The sequence below is a fragment of the Pipistrellus hanaki genome (genome assembly GCF_964339955.1).
Source record: "Pipistrellus hanaki genome assembly, chromosome: 20".
Classification (NCBI taxonomy): Eukaryota; Metazoa; Chordata; class Mammalia; order Chiroptera; family Vespertilionidae; genus Pipistrellus; species Pipistrellus hanaki.
Window position 1 is genome coordinate 3464051 of NC_140522.1, and position 20425 is coordinate 3484475.

The 20425-nt window shown below is 49.2% G+C and overlaps 1 protein-coding gene across 1 annotated transcript in view; it reads left to right on the forward strand.

The window, feature by feature from the left end:
- Positions 1 to 20425, forward strand: part of MTR (5-methyltetrahydrofolate-homocysteine methyltransferase) — a 37383-nt gene that overhangs the window by 1343 nt on the left and 15615 nt on the right. Inside the window, exons 2-19 of the mRNA XM_084868678.1 lie at positions 38 to 249; positions 982 to 1071; positions 2368 to 2437; positions 3129 to 3221; positions 3969 to 4075; positions 4769 to 4828; positions 5480 to 5574; positions 6382 to 6482; positions 7821 to 7882; positions 8896 to 8963; positions 9322 to 9401; positions 10832 to 10944; positions 12287 to 12427; positions 13595 to 13780; positions 16995 to 17174; positions 18342 to 18458; positions 18753 to 18893; positions 19548 to 19637. Of these exons, the coding sequence (XP_084724804.1) occupies positions 38 to 249; positions 982 to 1071; positions 2368 to 2437; positions 3129 to 3221; positions 3969 to 4075; positions 4769 to 4828; positions 5480 to 5574; positions 6382 to 6482; positions 7821 to 7882; positions 8896 to 8963; positions 9322 to 9401; positions 10832 to 10944; positions 12287 to 12427; positions 13595 to 13780; positions 16995 to 17174; positions 18342 to 18458; positions 18753 to 18893; positions 19548 to 19637 (2006 nt within the window). The remainder of the gene's footprint in view (positions 1 to 37; positions 250 to 981; positions 1072 to 2367; positions 2438 to 3128; positions 3222 to 3968; positions 4076 to 4768; positions 4829 to 5479; positions 5575 to 6381; positions 6483 to 7820; positions 7883 to 8895; positions 8964 to 9321; positions 9402 to 10831; positions 10945 to 12286; positions 12428 to 13594; positions 13781 to 16994; positions 17175 to 18341; positions 18459 to 18752; positions 18894 to 19547; positions 19638 to 20425) is intronic.

The following is a 20425-nucleotide window of genomic DNA, read 5'->3' on the forward strand; positions in this document are numbered from 1 at the left end:
AGTTTTTAAAGTCACAGGTCCCTTTTCTTCAAAGCAGGCGTGAAGAGAACCCTGCGGGACGAGATCGAGGCCGTCCTGCGGGAGAGGATCATGGTCCTGGATGGCGGGATGGGGACCATGATCCAGCGGCACACGCTGAGCGAAGAGGACTTCCGAGGCCAGGAGTTTAAGGATCACGCCCTGCCGCTGAAAGGCAACAACGACATCCTGAGCATAACTCAGCCGGAAATCATTTATCAGATCCATAAGGTAACCTGTCACCCGGCGCGGGCCCTTCCAGCCTGTCCTCGGGGTGGAACGCTGTGCTGGGTGCTCTGGAGGATACAGACACGTGACACAGCTCTCAAAACTGTGTGAACTTGTCTGAGGTCAAATTCTGGGTCTAGTTATTTTCTTTTTTTTTTTTTAAATGTATTTTATTGATTTTTTACAGAGAGGAAGGGAGAGAGATAGAGAGTTAGAAACATCAATGAGAGAGAGTCACCGATCAGCCGCCTCTTGCACACCCCCTACTGGGGATATGCCCACAACCAAGGTACATGCCCTTGACCGGAATCAAACCCGGGACCCTTCAGTCCCCAAGCCGATGCTCTATCCATTGAGCCAAACTGGTTTTGGCTAGTTATTTTCTTAGAATACATTTTTATTGATTTCAGAAAGAGAAATAGAAACATCAATGATGAGAATCATTGACCAGTTGCCTCCTGCACGCCCCCTACTGGGGATCGAGCTTGCAACCAGGGCATGTGCTCTTGACTGGAATGGAACCCACGACCCTTCTTCAGTCCCCAGGTGGATGCTCTATCTACTGGGCCAAGCTCTTTCTTTCTGTGCAAGTCTCACATCTGTTTGCGTCTCTGGCCTTTAGTGCAATGTCTTAGGCTTAGAGGCTGTTTGGGGGTGATGATGTTGAAAAGGCATGTTTGTTGTTGGGGGACAGGGATTCTAAAACTCGGCCTTGACATTCCTGTCTCGTTGCAGGATTACTTGCTGGCTGGGGCTGACATCATTGAAACAAACACTTTCAGCAGCACTTGTGTTGCCCAAGCCGACTATGGCCTCGAGCACCTGGTGAGACATCCGCCTTCCTTCACAACGAAGGTGTTTGTGAGTGTTTGTCACATGGCTGGTTGCTAGTGAGACGAGCACCGGAAGCAAATGCCTAGTTATCTGTAGTTTGCACTCAGGGAAATGGTTTGACTCTTCCGCTTATGAACATAGCAGCCCGTTCATTTCCCATCTGGCTTCTTTTATGGGCAAGTAACAATCAAATAAAAATGATACTTATTATACAGTGACTATTGATAAAGGGCTGACAGTGGCGAGCTGAGCCAGGACTTTCTCATTAGTATTTGAACCGCGTCCAGCCTGGCCAGGAGTGAACCTGAGGAGGGGCGGTGAAGGATTAAAGAAAACAGACGAGAGAATACAGTTGGGGCCAGGTGGATCACTGTGCCTGGATGAGGAAACAGGGACACACCCTGTAAGCCGAAGCTCTATTTTACAGTCAGATCACACAAAGCAAAACAAGGACAAGACGTTTGCAATGTTCTGTCGAGTTTCAAATCTGCTTCTTTCCTCTTGTTGCCATTCTCTGAACTCCATCAAGCTTTCTTTAGGCAGCATTTGCTGCACTCCCACTCCCCATCCCCCACCACACCCCACAGCCCACTTCCCTGCTGAGTCAAACTATAAGGCTGAGCTTACAACCACAGCTTTTTGGCTCTAATTGTGCTGGGAGGGCTTTGCCCTCCAAGCTGGGACTTGTATGTGGTTTTGTCACAAGTCAATCTGAGGCTTAATCCTGTCCAAACGCTGAAGCCGCAATCCACGCTATTCTTTTTTGAAAATCTTTGAAAATCTGTTGAGCGACACCAGCTTATTCTCTGCCATGTCAGAGGTCCAGAGATGGTCCTTCTGCCGCCTCACTCATGGCTTTGGGGGAAGAACCACAAGCAGTTTCCAAAGATTCTGGCCTTTCAGGCTGGGGTCACCGATGGGCCTTCTTGGCCAGGATTTCATTCAGAAACTCAGATTAATTCACTCCCCATTTCCCTACTGTGAGTGACATTGGGTTTTAGAAGGTCTTGCGTTCCTTGTTCTGCATGTGGAGAAAAAGGACAGGCTAACGCCGTGGTCGGCAAACCGCGGCTCGCAAGCCACAGATGGCTCTTTGGCCCCTTGAGTGTGGCTCTTCCACAAAACACCACGGCCTGGGCGAGTCTATTTGGAAGAAGTGGCATTAGAAGTTTAAGTTTAAAAAATGTGGCTCTCCAAAGAAATTTCCATCGTTGTGCTGTTGATATTTGGCTCTGTTGACTGATGAGTTTGCCGACCGCTGGGCTAATGTTTGCAGTTCTGTGCTAGGTCTACCGGATGAACAAGTGCTCTGCGGCCGTGGCCAGGAGAGCGGCCGAGGAGGTCACGCTCCAGACAGGTGAGGAGCGTTGGTTGCCCCTTTCCCACAAAGATGATCCCTGGGATGGTTTCCCTGGGCTGTAATCTCGTGATAGGAGAGGATTACTTACTGAAACGCTGAAGCCAGGCATGTGAGCATGCAGAGTTCTTTGGATTGCCTGGTATGTGGCTGCCCTATATTTCATCATTTTTCCAGTAGGATCCAGGATAGCCCATAACCAAATTTAAAAAAAAAAAAAATATTTTTTATTGATTTTTTTTACAGAGAGGAAGGGAGAGGGATAGAAACATCGATGAGAGAAATATCGATCAGCTGCCTCCTGCACACTTCCCACTGGGGATGTTCCCACAACCAAGGCACATGCCCTTGACTGGAATCGAACCTGGGACCTTCAGTCTGCAGGCTAATGCTCTATTCACCGAGCCAAACTGGTTTTGGCGCCCCATCACCAAATTTTGCAGTAAAATCTATGACCCATCCATCCCTCTAAGTAGGAGGAAGACTACCCATAAGCCTCCTGTTTATTCAGGAGAGGTTGAGCTTTGTTGCCAAATGAATTAAGAGAAAAGTTGGAGCTTTTGTGCTTTTTGGGTTTCAGAGTATTGGACAAAGGATGATAGTCCCGTATGCTAGGGAAATCTCACACCTTGATTCGCAACAAAAACCTGGAGCAATTCAGAGGTTTCACACTTGCTTTTCTTCCCCAAAGGAATTAAGAGGTTTGTGGCAGGAGCACTGGGTCCAACTAACAAGACGCTGTCTGTGTCCCCGTCTGTGGAAAGGCCAGACTTCAGGAACATCAGTGAGTATCCGTCACATACACTCACCGATCTCCAGCAAGGGCTGCTGTGTTTGGTAAAATGGAGCAGTAATACTTCTGTCTCAGGGTTATTGAGACTTAATCCACATGAAGGGCTTACGGCACTTCCTGGAATATAGTATACGTCTCAAAAGAAAGTTAGCGGCTGTGTGTGTGTTTTGTTGTGGCTTTTTTTTTTTTTTTTTTTTAAACTTCCTTTGAATGTACTTGGTGTTGTGTTCTTGATCAGCTATGGAAATAAGACCGATCAAAATAAAGCTTTAAAATGACAACTTTTGAGACATTATGGACACCCAGCCTTGGTCAGTGAGAGAATAAGCCACTGGACCTCCAGTTTATTTTAGCACAAAGCAGTCCAAACTTTATAAACACATTAGCATTACAAAAATGATAAACTACCATATATAAGCATACTTGCATTGAGAGTTTACAAGAACGTCTTAGGAAATCCAGGTGAACTTAAGCAGGAGACTACTAAGAACAAACAATGGCACTTTGAGAGCTGCACAGTCACGATATGTTGGATGGTGATGGGCTATGTGTAGGTGACAAGTTCAGACACGTGGTTTGTGCTTCCACACGCGGTCACAGGGTGGCTCCCTCTGATGCTCTCGGTCTCAGCGTGACCTTGAGGAGCTCCCTCTTCCTTTCTCCCGCCCTGCGGAAGGTGAAGGATGCGGACAGCAGCGTAATTGACGGGTGTCCCGCGTGTGATTTATTTTTTTGCAGCTTTTGATGAGCTCGTTGAGGCCTACAAAGAGCAGGCCCAAGGGCTGCTTGACGGTGGGGTCGATATCGTACTCGTTGAAACTATTTTTGATACTGCCAATGCCAAGGTGAGTTAAGGGGAGGAAAAGGGACAGAGTGTGTGTGTGTGTGGCAGGGGGTAGAGGGGGAGGGGAGAGAAAGAGGAGGGAAGGGCTGTGATGAATCACTGATGTAGTGAGAAGACAATGATAGCTATTTAAAAAAAAAATACTTTTATTGATTTCAGAGAGGAAGAGAGAGAGAGAGAGAGAGAGAGAGAAGAGAGAGAGAGAAAGAGAGAGAGAATCATTGATCAAAAGCCTCCCCAGAAAAAGAGGTGCACCTGTGGGTGCAGCCAGCAGACTGCCCCCTGCAGGAGTAATGCAGGGGGGCCTCGCCAGCAGTCGGGTACCAGGTAGTGCCCGCCCCACTCCGGGGCTGTAGCTACAGGAGTGCTCGTCCCTGGGCATCTGGGTCTTCCAGGCAGACCGAGTCCCCACTCATTTCACTGCCAGGTGCCACGTGGCTCCTGCTCCCATCTCTGTTGCTCTGGGTTGGGGATCCCTCCCGCTTCTCAGCTGCCGCCGCACCCTTCCTCTCAGGCTCTGTGGCTTCCTCTGTAATCCCTGGTTATCACGCTTCAGTCCAGCTCCCTTCCGGGGGTTGTTCAGGCCGATGGCTCGGTGATGGAGCTGTCAGTGCCGTGGGGCCGGGAGCAGGCCGTGGAGCTGCCGCCGCCTCTGCGGCCACTGGAACCCGCTGACGTTCTCTCCCCCCGACAGGCAGCCTTGTTTGCACTCCAGGACCTTTTTGAAGAGACATATGCTCCCCGGCCCATCTTTGTAAGTCTAAAGTGCTGATTTTTAAATTATTATTAATATTGTCATTTAGGGGGTAGGGTGTTTTTTTTTTTCTTGCATAGAACTACTGATAGTATCTTTAGGCACCACTTACATGAAGTTTTCTGTTCACCTCCTTCCTACCACCACCTGGAGGCAAAATGATTCTAGAAGCGGCTGATGGAAGGCAAAGGGTCTGGCTGAATTGTCTCCTTAGGACCCTGAGGGAGGGGGATGGCCTTGCATGCTGGCTGTCAAGTCCCCGCACTGAAGACAGCAGATTGCCAGTTTATTAATCAATAAGCAGACCCTCCCCAGAGTCCTAAGGTTCCTTGGAGAAAATAAAATAGTAGAATCAAAACCGGGGCCGTGTCTCAGCAGGAGGTTCGCCCGGGAGACTGGATGTGTGTGTTCTGACGCTGCTCTCTGCTCTCGTCATGGCTTCTGCCTCCCTTTTCCTGGCTCCCCTGGCTCCCCAGCTCCCCCGCCCTGGGCAGCTCTGCTCTGACCGGTGTAGAAAGTGCTGCTGTGAGTCCCACCATCCTCCTCCCGGGAGAGGGGCACCGGAAGTCGGCTTGCTCCTCTCCTTCTGGCCTGTGGCTGAACTCTCCATTTGCGTCTGTACTGTTGACTGAATTTGCTTTGTTAACTCAGATTTCGGGGACAATCGTCGATAAAAGTGGGCGGACGCTTTCCGGACAGACAGGGGAGGCGTTTGCCATCAGTGTGTCGCACACAGACCCACTCTGGTGAGTCACCGTTCTTTTCCGCCTCCATCCCTTTGGGGAGGGCGCCTCCCCTTAGCAGGGGTCTTCAAACTACGGCCCGCGGGCCACATGCGGCCCGCAGAGGAGTCTGATCGGGCCCGCCAGGTTTTTTGGGCAGTGAGCGCAGCCGAGGTGTTACAGTAGGAATTAGTAGTTCATATAGTCCGGCCCTCCAGCTCTCTGAGGGACCGTGATCTGGCCCCCACTTTAAAAAGTTTGAGGACCCCTGCCTTATAGTGTCAGGTTGTGCCTGTTGGTTATTCCCCATCTACGGGATAACCAGGAGCAGTCTAGCTCGGAATAAGATGGGGATTTTAAAGCTCAGATTTTTATCTTTTAAAATTAACGTGGCGTTTTCATTCTATTTTAACATATCTTTTAAAAAAAAATCGTAATGGCTTAAATTACATACTGTGAGTGAAGGGCAGCTCTCAGAATATATGCTTTTCCTCCTGTGTCTTCTCCATAAACATTCATTTCTTCTGTCCAGAGGCTGTGCTCACCCTGTCTCTCATCCTCTCTGTCTCTGTCTCTCTGTGAGTTTCTCTTTCTCCACTCCCCCTCTCTCTCCTCCTCTCTCCTGGCTTCTTGTTAGCCTTTAAGACTCATCTTGAGAGTCCTCTGGGGAATCTGCTTTCTCTTACTGGCCCAGGCTGATGTTTCTCTCTACCCTCAAGATCCTGGCTGGTCCAATAATCAAACAGACATGAGACAGGTTAGCAAGAGAAAAATGACCCCATTTCATACGTAGAAAAGGATGCTCCTGCTAACTTCCTCTTACCTTTCCAGCATTGGGTTAAACTGTGCTCTGGGTGCAGCTGAGATGAGGCCTTTTATTGAGACAATCGGGAAGTGTACCACAGCCTACGTCCTCTGCTATCCCAACGCAGGTGTGTGCCCACGGGAACGGCACGGGGGAAGTCCAGACGCCCGGACATGCGTGGTAGGGTGATGGATCTTGATAGAAGAGCTTGTTTGGTGGGTCTTGGTATATACCTAGTTGACACTCGGTAGGATTTTTCTAAATGGAGAGAATTTGGACCTAGTCCACTGTTTTTCTTTAGATTTGAACGAACGGGTTGGCTCAGCCTGAAAGCTTCAGAATGGGACAGAAGTTGGAGGAGGGCAGCCTCGGCCCGTCACCGACCAGAGCCTTGCTTTGGGTGACAGTGTTTGCCTCCATGTTGGGGGGACAGTGAGGAGCGCGGAGCGGGAGAGGGAGCCCGCTTCTCCTCCGTCACTGCGTTCACAAAGGGCAGGCGGAGAGCCTGGTGTTTTATCACTGCTTTCCCTTCTAACAGTTAGGACCTCTTAGTTTACTGCATATAAAAATTACCAAGAGGTTTTTGTAGATAATTGTCAAAACCACCCAGGGACATAGTGGTAATTCATTTGGGTTAGCCAGATTTCCTGGTGACGGTTTTGTTTTGTTGTTTAATATATTTTTTTTATTGATATCAGAGAGGGAGGAAGAGGGAGAGAGAGAGAGAGAAACATCAATGACGAGAGAGAATCATTGATTGACTGCCTCCTGCATGCGCACTATTGGGGATGGAACCCACAACCCAGGCATGTACCCTTGACCAGAATTGAACCCGGGACCCTTCAGTCTGCAGGCTGATACTCTATCCACTGAGTCACACCAGCCAGGGCCCTGGTGAATGTTTTTGAGCACTGCTTAGCTACTTAGGACTAAAAATCATTTCCCAGCATTTTTCCCCCTCCTCCATATGATACATTTTAACCCACAATAAGTTTTATTCCTCACCAGGAGCAAGCTAACTGGAAGGGGATAAGAGAGAAAATAGGACATTGGACCATTACGTACTAAAGTCTTCCTTGGGAGAAGTTATTTGAAAGCAGACTGGTTGTGTTTTGGGTTTTTGATGGCATGCCTGGCGCTCATTAGCTTCAAGGGCATAGTACTCCGCTCCTCAGCCAGCAGCTGGGGAATGCCTTTCCTTGTGGGAAGGTGGCGGGGAGGCGGACTCTGTCCCACCCAGCAGCGATGCTTTTCTTTCAAATGGAAAAGAAATGGTGGATGTTTAGCTTCCTCTGTGACTTTCCTTTTTGGTGTGGTGTCTCTATTTACTGTGTTTAATGTTAGGAATTATTTGTGTTTGCAAATATTTAATTATCATGCTCCGTTTAATTTAAATATAAGATGTCCTAAGTCTTTAACCGAAAGCCTTTACAAATACAGTCATGGCTGCAATACCCTTTCTCAGGCCTTCCCAACACCTTCGGTGACTACGATGAAACTCCGAGCATGATGGCCGTGCACTTAAAGGTCAGGGGTCCTCTTTCACTTGGTTGTTAAGAGATAGGGAAATGACATTTTAGATTTAGAATATGTGCAAGATTTTTTTCCTAAGTAAATTCCAGTGTATGCACTGTAACGAATAAAAGCTTAGTTATTCCGATTTAAGATGGTGGCGGTGGAGGTAGCGTCTGGCTGTCAGCCTCCTCCTCCCCAGGTGGTACTGGTGGCTGTTGGGAAATTCCCAGGGAGGCCCAACTGAAGCTCCTTGAACTTGACTCTCGTACAGCCCTCCCAAGACTCCTTACTGCCCATGGTCACCCCCTCCCCACCATTCTCCTTCCCTCCTGTATGTCTCGGAATCCTAGACTACCCACTACCTAGGTCATGAGCCCATACTGTCCACCACCTATCCTATGACTAACCCCAATCTTTTCCTCATTCCTTGAATCTGTAGCTTCTGGCTCACTGACGTTCTCTCCTAAACAATTTCTGACTTACTTCTTAAAATGTTAATACCTTACGTAGGTGCTCTCGTCAGTGTTCAGACTTCTCAGTTGCTCCACTTGCCCTCTTGTCCTGCACACTAGCCTGTGGCTACACCCCAGACCCACACTGACCTGCAGCCATTGCCACCTGGACTTGTTGGAGGACTTGAAGTGTGGCTATTGTGACTGAGGAACTGAATTTTTAGTTCTTTAACATTTTTAATTAATTTAAGTTTAAAAACTTTGTGTTATTTGAAAATGCATGATCTAGTTCATGGTCATTCAGCATAGCATATGGGCAAAAAAATCTTTATTATGACCAGATAAGCAAATAAACATTACATTTATAATGGGATAAAGGATTTCATAGTATCTGGACTGTTTTCACGGAATAGCTGGGGCATTAAAAGCTCTTTATCTAGAGTTAAGTGTTCCTAGTTCTCTTTTTAATATAAAGTTGGTTATTCCGGAAATGTAGGTTTTTTTCTGCTGAGTGGGCAGCGGTGGGTTTAGGATTCAGACGAACTCCCTAGAGCTTTCTTTGCCTGAACGCAGGGCTTTGCTATGGACGGCTTGGTCAATATCGTCGGTGGATGCTGTGGTACCACACCGGATCACATCAGGTAACGGTCACCTCTAAATGTTTTTCCTTCCGGCATGGCATGAACTGTGTCCTCTTCACGTTCGTGTGTGGGGTCCTAACTCCCCGCCTCTCTCCCTGGGGCTGTGGTGGGACATAGGGGCTTTAAAGAGGAAACTAAGGCACACAGCAGACCGGGCAGGTTCAGAAAAGCCAGGCTTAGCGGTTCATTTCCTGCTCGTCTGAGAAAACGAGAAGGTGTAATTGCTGCTGCGCATTGGGAACCAGGTATGCAATTACGTGCATAATTGTGCCAAATAGACTCACTCTCATAGCCGGAGATTAGTTTAATTTTATTGGATCCTGAATTAATGGTTGTAGCGTTTTCTCTTTTAACCCAGGGAGATTGCTGAAGCCGTGAAAAACCATAAGCCCCGAGTCCCACCCGCCACCGTGTTTGAAGGGCACATGTTACTGTCCGGTGAGTGACCGAGCCATGGTGTGTATGCTTTCAGAAACGGTTCTCTTCTTGCTTCAGTGTGTTTGTAACAAGAAGAAAACTATTTAGATGGGATTTTTAAAAAGAATTTATGTGTAAGAATGAATTTTTTTTTTCCTGATTTGAATTTCTTGTGCTGTCTCTAAATTGCTTTAAAAATAATCTTCAGTTAGATTTTAAAAGAATGATATCAAACAGACTTTTCAGTTGTTCTTTATAAATTGCAAATTCATGAAGGACGCAGATGCATTAGGCCCTGATGCAGGCCCTCCTTAGCTATTAAAGCTGTGCCTGCTGCCTGCCCTGTAGCCTCAGGGCTTGACCTAGGATCCCCTGAGGCTGGCAGGGGTGGGGACCAGGCTATCAAGGTCCTTATCAAACTGGGAAGAAATGGTCCCAGTTGGTGAACAAAGACTCTGTATTCGTTCTTTTCCTCCTTCCTATCTATCTCTTCTTCAGCCAGTGCTTTGGCAAACGACTCAAAAACCATTTTATTAACCACAAAAGCTATGATTGTTGGTCTAACGTTATGTTTGTCTATGTATCTAGTCTCATTTTTACAGTAACGTTGTGGGGCAGATACTTTTACTGACTTCGTTTTATAAGCTCAGAGGCTGTGAACAGTCACCGGAGTTGTTCACTGTGGCTGGGAAGGGCTTGAACCTGGGGCTGGCTGTCCCCAAAACCGTCTGAAACCCCTCAGTGTAACCCCTCAGGACTTGAAACTGCAAATTTCTCACTCCCTCTCCCGACACAGTAGATGTGAGTAGAGCAAGAACAGTTCAAGACCTTCGTTGTAGTGTTACTTCATACAGTGTGTGGCTTTTCCCTCACTGTAATATGTCTGTGGTTATTACCCAATGTTGCCCCTAAATTGGCCTATCGCATGGCGGATGTTGTTCCTCCTTGGCAAATAAGGAGGGCCAGAAGCCCCAAGGGGCCGTGCCCAGTGTGGACCTGCCCAGGAGGCCCTCCTGCCTCGCAGAGCTCAGCCTGGGCTCTTCCCGGCCCGGGCAGCCTTGCTGGCTGCGTGCGGGTCCTTGGACTTGGATGGGAGAGACGGGGAGCCAGAGAGTCGGCTTCCAGCTGCTGTCTCCGTGCCCAGCTGTGGAGCTGCTGTCTGCAGACAGGGTGGAGCAGTCCTTGGGATTCCGCCAGCATGGCTTTTGCCCCAGATTCTTGGTTACACAGGGAAATGCTGGCATTTTTTTCTTGTTTGCCAGAGCTGGTATGATTCAGCTCTTTAGAGGAATTTGCAGTTTAAAGCCCCGAAGCATTTCTTACTTGCATGTCTGGCTGTAGATGTAGCTGCAACATAGTACGTGTAATTTCCTTGGAGACATGTGTGTTCCGCCTGCCTCATGTCACCATGTGCATTTTCAGGAATTTCTCAAAGTGCTTCTCCTTTCAAGGTCTCGAGCCCTTCAGGATCGGACCCTACACCAACTTCGTGAACATCGGAGAGCGCTGTAACGTGGCGGGATCCCGCAACTTTGCCAAACTCATCATGGCAGGAAACTATGAAGTGAGCATCTCCACGCCGCTCTGAGGCATCTGCCATGTTCGTGGCTGGACAGCAAGTGAAGGAACAGCTTTGATAGCGTCTGAGCGGTTATTAGCCGAGCTGCTGGGACGTGTGAGAGGAACTGGGACGTGTTTGCTGGGCTGGGCTGGGCTGGCCTCGAAAAATCCAAGCTGCTCTTGTTGTTGTTTGTCAGAAAGTGCTGCTCGTGGGTCATGAAGTGGATGAGATGGGAGGGACCCGGTTCTGGCTATTGCTATTCATTGGGAAATAAGCTTAAAATTTGGTGAATACTCTTCATTTTCGTTTCTCACAAATCCTTGTGGCGAATGGAAAGCCGAGAAAATCTGAAGTCCTTATGAGCACCTCAGGCAGTGACTAAGGTGGTATTGATTCTGTTAGCTGCAGTCTGAAATACACACGCAAACACAAAGAAAGAACAGGCCTGCCTTGGGACGGTCACGTGATCCTTTAGCCAGAGTGCTTTTAAGCTGGTCCCTCTGTTGATGAGCAAAATGCATTCCAACCAGAACCAGCCCGAAACATCTGGATGGACTGTTTTTCTTATGCAAATGTGAAGTTTACAATGGAGTCTGGGCTTCAGTGATGAGTTACCATCAAACTTCTCTCACTTCAACTTCTAGGTTTTGCAACTTCTAGGAAATAGATCTTCCAGGAACCACTACCAAAGTAGACTTTGTTTGAATCATAAAGGGCCCATTTACCGTCCTCTCCGGATCTATCCGCTTGCTCCTCCAGGGCCTCCCCCTGTGGCCTGGATACCTGGCGCCTGACAGTTCCTGTCAGCCCTCTTCCCTTCCTTCCACTACCGTGGAGGCCAGGTGGGCCTCTGTCATGGTTCTCCCCGTTCAGAAACTCTCACGGGGTGGCCTTTTATATGCAGGTTGTCATTCAGCATCTCCACTTAGGCCCAAACTGCCTTCTCTTCCGGAGTGTCCCATAGGCTTGTTCAGCTGTGCTTCCTTCCGAATCCTCGTGACCTTCGTAGTGTGCAGGGTCTTTAGTTGGCAATGTTTCTATTTGTTAGTTCTGGTGACCATTCTGCGTCATATGAGTTCAGGTCACAGCCCAACTCCAGGCCGAGTTTAGATTCTTTATGGCAGGAAAATGGCCTCAGTGGATTCTGGGTAGTGACATGAGGCGATGGGAGGGAGTTGAAGGTTAATCTCCCCATGACTGATGGGAGGAGAGCAGGCCTGGAGTCAGGGAGGCTGGCCGGTGGGTCGAGTGTAACTCCGAAGGACTGCCTGGGATGGCAAGGGATTCCTCAGCCTCTCGTGACTCCCCCTTCCTCATGCTGCCTCCTCCTGCGTCCTCTCCTCAGGCAGCGCTGACCGTGGCCAAAGGGCAGGTGGAGATGGGGGCCCAGGTGCTGGACATCAACATGGACGACGGCATGCTGGACGGTCCGAGCGCAATGTCCCGATTTTGCAGACTCATTGCTTCCGAGCCTGACATTGCCAAGGTAGTGCACCATGTTTGTTCGTCAAGGGAATGTGCATGTCTTGCTCTGTCATTCCGTTTCGTCATTCGTCCCTTTGATCTGTCATCACATACACTGGTTTTCTGTTTTCCCATGTCAAAAACCCCGAGGCTTCTGACTGTCAGTTTTTTTGCTCAATGTTAGCTCATGGTAGAAGCCAGGCTTCTAAGAGAGACGTGACTCCACCTTGGCTGTTTCCAAGGCTTCTGGAATTGGTCGAAAGAATTGTTTGTTTCCTCTGATGTCTGGATAAACGGAAAACCCGCTTTCCAAGTCTCTGAAGAATATACTAACCCTTCCTACAGAATCATTCATTCCATTTCTATTGATGATAATAATGAGGGGATTTGTAGTCTCCGCTCTGGTGTGCTACCTGTGCTTTGAGTGGTCCAGAAAAAGGAAATTACTTTGACATTCCGAAAGACAAAAGGCTCTATTAAGGAGAAAATTGACCCTTGTCAGGGACTTGACTACTATCATAAACTGCTGTTAGTTAAAAAGTTTTCATTTCAGACCATCCTTCGTGGCTACTTTAGGATTCTGAGTTGGTAAGGCTGCCATGCAGGCCTCCCCTGAGCTTGTCAGGCTTAGTATGTGGCCCCATTTTGTCTCCCTTAGTATGTCTGCCCCTGTTGACTGAAGGACCCCATGTAACTTAAGGCAATATTAATGACTTAGTGTTCTGAGGGCTCCGGTAATTTTTTTCTGAATCTTTTCTGGTGTTGCCCTTCTGTTATCAGTGGGGTGCCCCCGGGTAGAAATGAAGTTCTTGGGGTGCCGCTGGGAAAGAATTTCCTGAGGCCCCTTGGAGGATGGGGTTTTGTGGAAAGCTTTCTTGATGGTGTAAAATTAGGGGGTTCCCCAAGATCCCATCTCGCCGTGGAAGAAGTCCAATCTTGCTCTCAGCAGAGTTTCTGCTCCATGTCAAAGGTGCCCATCTGGCTAGCTCCCGCCCACTGCATGTGGGGTCTGCATGTGAGACGGGAACTACTTCAAGTATTTGGGCCTTTAAGGACAGGTGCACGACAGTCCTGTCTCTGGCCGCTCTGTCCTTTGTTCATTGTTTCCCCGAAGAAGGAAGGGGCTGGTGGGAGTCCTGGAAGGGAAAGTGTGGCGACTTGTCTCTGATTTCCTGCCCTGCGACCTCAGGTGCCCCTGTGCATCGACTCTTCCAACTTCGCGGTGATCGAGGCCGGCCTGAAGTGCTGCCAGGGCAAATGCATTGTCAACAGCATCAGCCTGAAGGCCGGGGAGGCTGACTTCCTGGAGAAGGCTGGGCTGGTCAAGAAGTTCGGCGCCGCCGTGGTCGTCATGGCCTTTGACGAAGAGGGACAGGTGAGCGATTTCTTTGTCCCAGCTCCATTGTGTCACCCAGGCTGGATGGAGCAGTGGTGAGAGCTGAGTCCAAACAGCCGCGTGTGTGTGTGTGTGTGTGTGTGTGTGTGTGTGTGTGTACATAATACCATGTATCCACACACGCACGCATACAACACACTTGTATCTATATACATGAACATTTGATATATAGTAAAGTCTTCACATCAGTTGAGAAAGGAATTATTCGGTAAGGGCAGTTGGAAAAACTGGCTATGGGTTTGGAAGAAAATAAAGTCAGATCCCCATTTTTCACCATATACTAAATAAAGTCCATGCCAGTTAAAGATCTAAATATAAAAAAAACAAAATTCTAAAGAATGTATGGGGAAATACTCATCCAAACTCAGGAAGGTAGAGCTGTCTGTAAAAATGTACACTTTGTGTGGCGAAAGTCATGGCACAGTTTGCAACGTGAGTGATAGCAGTGGGTTAATGTCCCCAATATGTAAAGAGTTTCTATAAGTCATAAAATAAAACCCCCCAGTCAGCCTAATTGAATAATGAATAGCTTTGGCGGGGTAGCTCAGTTGGCTAGAGTGTCGTCCCGATACACCACGGTTGTGGGTTCGACCTCCAGTTTCCTGGCTCCTCCTTGGATCTCCCATGTCCACGGTGCTCTGACGTCTCTGGCGATGAGCCATCCTTTATGTTGAGCGCTCAGCCAGCCCTCTGTAGGCTGTCCCCTTGAATGGTGGTATCTCTTTGGCGCGCATATTATGCAGATATTAGATGTTTTGCCTATTTTTTAATTTATCCTCCTATTTTCCAATTCTGGCATTTGCTCTGCTCACCTGTATTTGTAAGGTAGAGCCAGTGGGGTTTGCCTTGGGCTGTGGGCTGTGAGAGGAGGAGGAGGAGTCAGGGGTAATTTCAGGGATCTTCCCTGGGCAGCTGCCGGGTGGGTTAGGATGTTTCTGAGCAGGTGTTTCTGAGTTTCCTGGGCAAACTCTGGCTTGAAGACAGGGTTCCCTTCCCGGGGAATTACCTGTGAGCAGATGGTGCTTAGACCGCGGCGATGAGCTCATCGGCTGCAGTGGAGAGGCCCCGGTGGGACCCGGGAGGAAGTCTCTCCGAGGCCAGAGAGAGGAGGAGGCCCGTCGTGGGGGTTGGGAGGAGCAGCCTGGGTGGCAGGAGGGGGACCAGAAGGGAGGCTGCGCTTGGCTCCTCCGTGAAGAACAAGCTTCCAGAAGGGATCGGGGAGCTATTTTAAAGAGCTGTGGGCAGATCTAGTGGATGAGACCGAGAATTTACCACTGGGCTTAGCAAGGGGGGAGTGAACGCTCTTGCTGTTCTGTTTCCAAGGAGATGGACGTCTGATGGGAGGGGGTTCAGGGAAGGATGGAGAATTGGAGCCAGTAGGTGTGAAGGGCTTTTCTGAGAAGTTTTGCTGTAAGGGGAAGAGGAAATAGGGTGGAAACCAGAGAGGGACATGAGGTTGAGAGGGTGTGTGTGTGTGTGTGTGTGTGTGTGTGTGTGTGTATGTGTGTAGACAGATGTGTAAGCTGATAGGACTGATCGGATAGACAAAGGGGGCATTTGCTAGATCCCTGCCCTTGTGAGTCGAGGGTTGTGTACGCGTGGAGAGGAGACAGGTTGCTCGCAGTCTGGAGGGAAGGCAGGGAGGCGGCAGGCAGGGTGTGAGCGCACAGATGGCAGGCGGCAGGGAGCAGGCCGTCTGGCTGGTGCCTCCTTGGCGCCGTAGGAAGCGAGGTCGCGCTGAAGGAGAGTGGAATGCCGAGTGCTCCCTAAGAGGAGCTGCCTGCTTAGCCTGAGTGTAAAGCAGAAACTCTCCCCCAGGGAACCCAGGGAACCCAGGGAACGGTGCCTGTGCTTTTAAAAACACGCGCACACCCCGGCTCCATTTGGTATGGAGACTGGGCTTCAGTCATTCTAACGCCTTGGAAGTGAGTCTCCGGTAAACTCTGGTTGAACGAAACCCAGCAGCAGTTGATCTCACTGCGTCCTCATAGCCACCAGCTGGGGTAGCTGTTGTCCTGTTTACTGTGGCTCAAGGTCAAGTGTCCCAGAGGAGACTGAGGCAGGTGTCCACGTCCTGGGTTATCCCGTGCTTTGTCAGCCCGGCCGGCGCTGCATCGAGTCTGAAAACTAGCTTTCCCATGTAGATGGCATGTGCCACGAGTAAGAAGGTAGGGAAACATGCTAACTTGCCCATCATGCCTCTGATTTTAGACATTTATGCTCATTCTAGAATTGTGGTTTTGAAAGTTATAAAGACAAAAGCAAAACCATTTTCTAGTTTGTGGAGAAATAAAAGCCCATTGGGATATTGATTAAAATTTAATTAATCCTAACTTATAAAATGCTAAAGAATTGGTGTCTTGCCACTCTTCAGGTTTGTAATTCAGGAACTGTATGTCTTTCCAATTACTAATCAATAAGGTTTATAGTTTTCTTTAAATAGGAAAGCTCAAGATCCCAGGTATTTTGGATTGTTTTGTTGTTGTGTCTGGGTTATGTTTGCTTACAAATATATTTTCCTTCAGCAGTGGTTTTGGTAGATTTTTATTTCATAATCAGCCTTTTTATTGGATTTAGATAAACTGATACTGTTTTCCAGTTGAACATGTTGGGATGTCCTAGGGCAGTGGTCGGCAAACTACGTCTCGAGAGCCGCAGTTTACCACTCTGTTGACTAATGAGTTTGCTGACCACTGTCCTAGGGTATGAACCAGAGTATTATAAACAATCCCAGGAAACTGGAGACATAGTTCTTAGTTTTCCCTTTGTTTTGACTTTGCTGAAGGCAACTGAGCTGAGCCTGGGAGTTGATTCTCACATCTCCTCCTCCGGCCCTCTCTGAACTCCCCCAAAGTCTGACCCTGTGTAGTGGCCACAGGGAGGTCACCGCTCCTGGCTAAGATGACATGGCTGAGTGTTCCTGTTCCTGGGCTTTCCTTATCAGATGGAGTCTATTTTAAATTCTTCGTGCGTAAGAAGCAGACTTACCCAGCTTTCCCTCGGAACTGGCGGTTTATGGCTGGGACATGCGGAACACGAGCTTCTCTGCGTCCCCAGACGCCTGGCCAGGGTGTCCGTTGTCTCACAGGAGTCACAGCAGACAGGCAGTTCCTCCTCGGAGGTCGTTTGAGGGCTGTTTCCAGGCTGCTTGGCACTTTCTGTTTCAATCACAACCTCTCGCTCCTTTTTCCAGGCGACAGAAACAGACACGAAAATCCAAGTGTGCACCCGGGCCTACCACCTCCTCGTGGGAAAACTGGGCTTTAACCCAAATGACATCATATTTGACCCCAACATCCTCACCATCGGGACCGGGATGGAGGAACACAGCCTGTACGCCGTTAATTTTATCAATGCGACCAAAGCCATTAAAGTGAGTCTGGGTGGCGTGGCTTCTCTTATGCACAGGACATTGCCCACGCGGCTCCAGGGAGTCCTTTGAACGTCATGAATATGCATTTATTGGCTGGCAATGTCGGCATTCTTGCTCTTAGGTAGTAAATTGGTTTTCTGAAATTTAGGGCCCTTTATTGTTTTTCTTTTGTTATTTTGAACTGAAGTGTAACACATACTGCAGAATATATTAAAAAAAATAGGGTATATAAAATGAATTCTAAGGCACGTAATAGCTCTCATTCAGGTCCTGAGTAGAATAAGCAAGGCTTTTCAGTGTTTCCTGATTCAGTGTTTGTGGTGACTGGTAGACCATAATCACCAAAAATAATGAGAATCCACTGTCTAAAGAGTTGTCCTGTTTCTGAGCCTAATAGAAATAGAATCTAAGATTCTTACGCCTTTTTCCTCACCCAGCTTCCTTTTAAAGATTCACCTGTGTAGTTGTAGCTGAACTTTGTTCATTTGTAACCACACTGATCAAAGAGAAACATGCTAATTGGCCGTACCTTCATGACGTCCACCAGCCAATCAGTAGTGGGTATGCAAATTAACCCAACAAAGATGGGTTGATTTGCATATGCAGGTGCAAAGCTGTGTGCTGGGCATTCCACACCACCCCAGCCGATCACGGACTCTGGGCAGCATGGGAAGGCAGAAAGGCAGCTCTGGCCAGAGCAAAGGCAGTGCTGGCAGCCAGGGGAAGGAAGGCCCATTCTTACATGAATCTTTGTGCATCGGGCCTCTAGTTAACGTATAATATTCTGTGGTGTAACTGTTCCATAATCAACTGTTTTGCTGCTGACAGACACTTGGTTTGTTCCTGTTTGGGGACATGGCGCTCCGTGCAGTGTGAACATCCCTGTGTGTGTCTTGGGCACACGTGCATATGTGTCTCTGCAGTGTATGTGGGAAGCGGAAGGGCTGGTCGTAGCAGTCAGTGGAAGCTGTCTCCCTAAGTGGTCTGTGCTTCAGCCAGCAGCTCCCCATAGACGCCTGGCCTTGTTGTAAGATGTGACGGCAACCTTGAACTTGTGCCTTTTTTACTGTCCACTTTTTTTTTTATGTAAAGATTCAGGGATGTCATTGATGTTTTTGGCAAAATGGGGGAATCTTTTTACTTTTTTTATTTTATTTTTTTTGCCAGCAAACGTTACCTGGAGCCAAAATCAGCGGCGGTCTTTCCAACCTGTCCTTCTCCTTCCGAGGAATGGAAGCCATCCGCGAAGCCATGCACGGGGTTTTCCTTTACCACGCCATCAAGGTAGGTCGGGCGCCCGCTTCCTCTGCCACCGCCACCAGCCTTACCCAGGCCAGGGGTCTGCAGACCCGCAGGCCCTCCGAGCCGGGCTGCCCGTTTCTGAGAGTCGAGTCTGAGTGGAGCGAAGCAGCAGGCGCTCCGTGGTCTGTGTGCTTCTGTGCCACGGCTGCAGGGCTGAGCCCTGGCGACAGAGACCACGGCCCGAAGCATCTCCCGCCTGGCCCTTTACACAGAAAGTGCGCCCACCCGGCGGAGGGCGCCCCCGGAAATCCTCACCGATGTCTGTGTTGCCCCCAGTGCGGCATGGACATGGCGATCGTGAACGCGGGGAACCTCCCCGTGTACGACGACATCCACAAGGACCTCCTCCAGCTCTGCGAGGACCTCATCTGGAACAAGGACCCCGAGGCCACCGAGAAGCTCCTGCGCTACGCCCAGGTAGGAGGAGCGCGCACGCGCGTTCTGACGGGGGGCTCTCCCGTCGGGATGGATGGCGCAGGCGTGGTTAGGAGGCCCTCCTTGTGCAGTAGGGGCGAGGATCCAGTGGATCCAGTCACGGCTTTGGATCATGGGAGATCTGTACAGGGCGCTGCAGAGGAGGCACTGTGGTGGGGCGAGGGGAGAGAAATAGGCCACACGCAGGATACTGTTCAGTATCCTGATGTCTGTTTCCATTAAGTTTAAAATGTGAAATTAGCCGGAACCGGTGTGGCTCAGTGGATAGAGCGTCGGCCTGTGGACTGAAGGGTCCCAGGTTCGATTCCAGTCAAGGGCATGTACCTTGGTTGCGGGCACATCCCCAGTAGGGGGTGTGCAGGAGGCAGCTTATTGATGTTTCTCTCTCATCGATGTTTCTAGCTTTCTATCCCTCTCTCTTCCCCGCTGTAAAAAATCAATAAAATACATTTAAAAAAATAAATAACTGAAATTAACTTCTCTCATACTAAAGTAATGCAATTCTAGAACATTTACAGTAGTTTGCTTGGTAACCTGTTTAGCATAAAAGAAGGCTAAGACATAGTTTTTTGCTGCCAAATAAATAGTTAAGTAAGGACCCGTTGTACCCATCTCTCTGTCCTCATTTCCGTTAAGACTCACGGCACAGGAGGGAAGAAGGTGGTGCAGACCGATGAGTGGAGGAGCGGCTCCGTGGAGGAGCGCCTGGAGTATGCCCTCGTGAAGGTGAGCCGGGGGCGCTGCGCGAGGAGGGGAGCTCCGGGGCCGAGGCTCTCCTCCCGCCTGAGATGTCGTAGGGGTGCGGCTACAGCCAAGGAGACTCCCCAGGCCCCTTCCCACCCCCCACCCCACTTGGCAGTGTCCAGAGACATTTTTGGGTGTCGCCACTGGGGTGGGAGGTGCTGCTGGATCCAGCGGCCAGGGATGCTGCTGAGCATCCTCAGTGCGCAGGCCCGCACGACGGAGAATTGTTCAGCCCCAGATACCAGCACCAACACACCCGAGAGACGCTCCCCCAGACCGAGCTGCTGGCATTCCATCAGAAAGCAGTCCTGGCTCTTTGGCTGGTAATTGTACCATCAGGCAAGACTCTCCGTCTCTCAGCTTTAGTGTCCTCATTGTGAGTCTGGAGAATTTCAGAGTTCTATTTTTGGGGGACTCTAGAATTTAACTTTGAACTTCAGGTTGTGGAACTAGCAAGCCACAGTCAGGGATCTCTGAGCTGGCGGAGCTGGAGGATGGGGCTCGGTCCCTGTAGGCTGGACAAGTCAGCAGGGGCTCCCTGGCTCTGAGCTTTGCCCACAGGTCCTGCCCCTGGTCCTTCCCGCCCAGCCCCTAATTTTACAGAGAGAAGCGCGGATTTCACGGGAACTATTTATTGATGTGTAATCTGTTAAGCCACGACAGTAAACAGTACCCAAGATGTAAAGTATTTTATTATTAATTTGAACTTCACTTATGAACGCTCCTCCTCTCACTCATAGCTCACTTTCCTGAGTACTTAGTGTCAAAAA